This window comes from Chrysochloris asiatica, unplaced genomic scaffold (assembly GCF_000296735.1).
Source record: "Chrysochloris asiatica unplaced genomic scaffold, ChrAsi1.0 scaffold00107, whole genome shotgun sequence".
In the NCBI taxonomy this organism is placed as follows: Eukaryota; Metazoa; Chordata; class Mammalia; order Afrosoricida; family Chrysochloridae; genus Chrysochloris; species Chrysochloris asiatica.
In genome coordinates, this window is record NW_006408625.1 from 6,444,231 (window position 1) to 6,448,784 (window position 4,554).

The following is a 4,554-nucleotide window of genomic DNA, read 5'->3' on the forward strand; positions in this document are numbered from 1 at the left end:
ACATAAATTTTAAAGATCTGCTCTCCACCAGCCTCCCTAAATTTGTCATGCTTAGAAAACAGAATAGTTAGAAAACATAGAAAAATATGGGGAAAAGAAAGTAAAACACCTAGTATCCTACCACTAGATTCTTACTGTCAATATTCTGGTGTGTTTATTTCTTATCCTTTTTTTAAGCTTGTATGTATAAACACGTACATATAAAAAATTGGGTATTATTTACACAATTTGACATTTTGCTTTCTTTCACTGAATAAAGTGGTCTTGAATTGCTTCCCCTTGCCCCATATTATCTTTCTAAGAATTTATAATCTTAAAGGCCAAAGAAGAAATCTCTCATTGAATGAATATATATTTAAAAAATTAAGAATGGTATTGATAACTTTAAACTTTTTATATGAAAGTTCATTTTGACAACAGATGTCTTTCAGCATGCAATTCAACTGGTACGTTATCTCTTATATGTTTTTATAACTGCTCAGAGACTACGAGAGTCAACAAGTTAGACATTTCAGAAGGATACCAGACCCCCAACATTTAAGGCCATATCCCAAGGTGCTGTTTAGAAGCTACTGATTGTGTATTAAGTCACACGTGGATAACTGAAGGTCTACTGGTAAAGTTGACAAGCTGAACTCCTACCAGCTGTAAAACAGAGTTGATGGGTTTATGATCGTATCTATTTCTGTCACAGTGTATAAAATGGATGTCGTTACCTGGAAGAGAGTAAGAATCAAAGGTTGTGGTTGGCATGTGAAGCACTATCCATTAGATTCATTGCTTACTAGAACCAAGAAAGTTTTTCAACTTTCAATTAGTTCAAAAGGAAAACTTAATCTGGAGTACATTATATTCTCAATATAATGCCCTAATAACTTTTAATTATGATAATAAAGCATGACAAGGATTATGGTTAAAAGAGAGTGATACTTAATGTTTTATGAGGTGCAAGGGGAATGATTCTTAAATTATAACCGTCTGTCAGATTTTATTAAATGTAATTAAAGCAAATGTCCTGTCAGATAGACAGAATTAGGAACTAACATAGAAATCAAGGAAAATCACATCTTCTTAAATGTAATAATGAGATACATACAACTCAGTTAAAAACCCACTCCTAAATACTGACTTACTAGGCTATTTCTATTACAACCATAGCTCAAAAGAGGCAAGCAATAAGATAGTAACATAATCAATTACAGTACCCTTAAAAGAACAGTAGATTTCTTTCATCTGCTCAAATTAGTTATTATTTGTAGTCCAGGTTCTATTTACTTTAGTTCTTATACTCAACACTAGAATATTAACCTAAAAATTTTGATTTAGTATCATAAGGCATGTTTTTTGCATTGTGCTTATCTGTAGTCTTCAATAATCATGTGGTTTAATCTCATAAATTGGTTTATCACCAAATAAGCAAAACCAAATCCTAGTTTAGCCCTGGTAAGAGATTTGTGTAAGTAAGTATACTATGATCTCCTCCTTAGAAGAGTTACATTTTTCCATCGAAATATGCTCTGTATTCCATTTGTTCAAACTGCACACAAGTGAAGTTCTCTTGGCACTCTTCATTTTTTACATACTGAGGTATGGCCAAATGATCAGATACAGAGACGAGAAACTCAAAAAACACTTTTGTTTTCCAGTTCTGAGGATGGAAATACGACATTCTAAAATACAGCTCAATTCTACTCTGGGCTAGTTTACATGGAGTTCCGGTGCAGCACTGTAAGATAACCACTAGACTGCTAACCTCAAGGAAATCCTATACAAGGTCACTGTGAGTGGAAACCGACTCCATGGCACTTAACAACAATTTTCATAATACAGGGCTTCTCTCTCAGTTAACTGGTGCAAATTGGTGAGGAGATTAAGGGAGATTAAGTAAAATGACAGATTTAGTTACAGTGCTCTCTAACTGCAAAAAGGCAAAATGTCATAATACTTGGTAAAAATTCTCCTAAAAACTTTCCTTTAGACATCTGGAATTTATCAAAATCAAAGAAAATCAAACACACTGCTATCGTGTTGATCAGGGCTCATAATGACCACGCATAGGTTTTTTAAGGCTATAAATCTTCATGGGAACAGAAAGCTTCAACTTTCTCCCACTGAGTGGCTGGTAGGTTTGAACTGCTGACCTTTAGGTTAGCAGTCTAGTGATTATCCTACAGTGCCACCAGGCCTTCTTGGAATTTATCAAAGTAATTGTTGTAACTCTTAGAAGCTATACTCCCTAAGTGGACAATTTCAATGAGGAAGAAAAACCATGAAAAGTCAGCTTACAACATGGTGATAGGTTTATTGGTATTGTCACATATGGTGGTTTGTCCTTAATGTAATATTTGAACATGGTCGAGATATAGCACTCAACACTATTAGTAGAGAGAAGCCAAAGGATTTTAGGTAATCCAAACTGATGCACGTTACTGGGTATTTAGTTGTTATTGTTGTTATTTTATCAACAAGTGCAATTACAATAAAAATAAGGAAAAAGTTAAGGGGGGAAAAAAAGCAGTATATGTTTTATACCCATCCTTATAGAATTAAATGTTGGGTCCTGTTTCTGGTCCCTGAAAATAACTTGCTTTTAAGCACTGAGCAAGTCTCATAGTTTTATTAGGTATAAATAACAAGCCTGCTTCTTCCATAAACAAACAAACAAAAAGTGGTTGATGATTCTCCCCTATTCTGAAATGCTCACTTCCAGTGAATTGTTTGTTTTTATTTTTTAAATATTATATTTTAGGTTAAACTTTACATCACAAGTTAGGTCCTCATTTAACAAGTTTTATACAAGTTGTTCAGACACTGGTTACAATTTTCACAATGCAGGGTTCTCAATATTTCCATTTTGTTTGCTGCTTTCATTGCTATAGCTTCCACTTCCAAAAAAGTCTTATTGCTTTATTGTTAGTTGCCATCAAGTAAATTATGATTCATGATGACCCCATATATATAAAGTTGTTATTGTTTTTAAGTGCTACGGAGTAAGTTACGAGTTGGTTCCAACTCACAGAGACCCTGCATAGGGTTTCCAAGGAGTGGCTGGTGGATTTGAACCGCTGACCTTGCAGTTCAAACCAAACTTGCAGCCCAGTGCTCATTCTACAGTGCCATGATAAAGCTGCTTTATTGTGACCTTTCAAAGACGGATTACCAGACTAATCTTCTGAGGCACCTCTAGGTGGGTTCAAACTATTTGGCTAGTAATTGAATGTATAACCATTGTGATGCATAAAGACTCCTAGACATTTGACTTTCCCTATCCTAAGTACCTGAAATCAATCAAGAACGGAATGATGTGCACAGTATATGAACCAAACAGACATCACAAGTCTTTGGGGAGGCAGGGGAGTGGTCTATGAAAATACAATAATCTGTATAATTTAAAAATAAAGCTCCCCTCTGTTTAATGAAGAGAGAGAATAATATGAACTTCTAAAGGGCACAGAAAACATGTTCCTGAATCTTTGCTGCTTTGTTATTGATGCTAAGTGCCATCGAGTCAATTCCAACTAATAGTAATCCTGTACAGGGTTTCCTAAAAGCAGCTGGTAGATGTGAACCACTGACCTTGTGATTCTCAGTCTGGTGCTTATCCTATAAGGCCACACCAGAAATCCATTCTGTGATGCTTACCTGGACCTAAAATGAGGGTTCCTCCTTGCTGAGCTGGGTCTCCTTGGAAATCAAACAGAGGACCAGTCACTGCCCGCCACAGGCTCCGAATGCTTCCTAAGAGTAGATTTGATTTCACATGGGGACTCTGTCCTGAAATATACGCAACTGTCTTTAAGTATTATTTTATATTTGGTCAGACAGTAAGAAGATAATGTTAGTACTTTCATAAAATATTCTTTCTTGTATGCTAATTACTTTTTTATTTTTGTTTTTCTTTTTCCTTCCAAGCAGGGTTTTTCTACCTGTCATTACTGACTGTAGAGCACACAAATCTTTGTCCTGTGCATTGTAAAATGTTTAGTAGCATTTCTGGCATATACACTAGATGCCAGTAGTACCCCTTCCACCACTTGTGAAACCAAAAATGTGCTGACACTGCCTATTGTATTCTAGGGATAAAACTGTCCCTGGTTGAGAACCACTGTTTTTTTTAAAAAAAAAAAAGTGATCAGCTTGTTTTCTGACACACATACACATAAACACACACATACACGCAGAGGCTGCTACAGGCGTCTCAGATGGTAGCGTTTTCCTTTTATTGCCCCATTTATACTCTGTTTTGTCTCTCATTCTACTAATACATGGCTGCAGTCCTTTTTAAGAGTGTATTGGTGGTATTTGGACACTGGTCAAAATTCATTTCCTTTTTGGGGGCCTACAACTCAACTATACTTCCCAGTCTCCTTTAAGTTAGGTATGGTCATCTGACTATGTGATAAATAACCAAAGGAATGTGAGTGACATGATGTGGGATTGTTGTTGTTGTTGTCAAGTGCCATCGAGTTGGAACCGACTCATAGCGACCCCATGCACAGCAGAACGAAACAATGTCCGATCCTGGGCCAACCTCACTACCGCTGCCACACTTGA

General features: G+C 36.1%; 1 protein-coding gene across 1 annotated transcript in view; it reads right to left on the bottom strand.

Annotated features, from left to right (window-relative positions):
* Positions 1-588: 588 nt before the first annotated feature.
* The window catches only part of AAED1 (AhpC/TSA antioxidant enzyme domain containing 1), a 26,947-nt gene continuing 22,981 nt past the window's right edge, over positions 589-4,554 (bottom strand). Inside the window, exons 5-6 of the mRNA XM_006867649.1 lie at positions 3,643-3,774; positions 589-716 (exon numbers count right to left, since the gene is read on the bottom strand). Of these exons, the coding sequence (XP_006867711.1) occupies positions 589-716; positions 3,643-3,774 (260 nt within the window). The remainder of the gene's footprint in view (positions 717-3,642; positions 3,775-4,554) is intronic.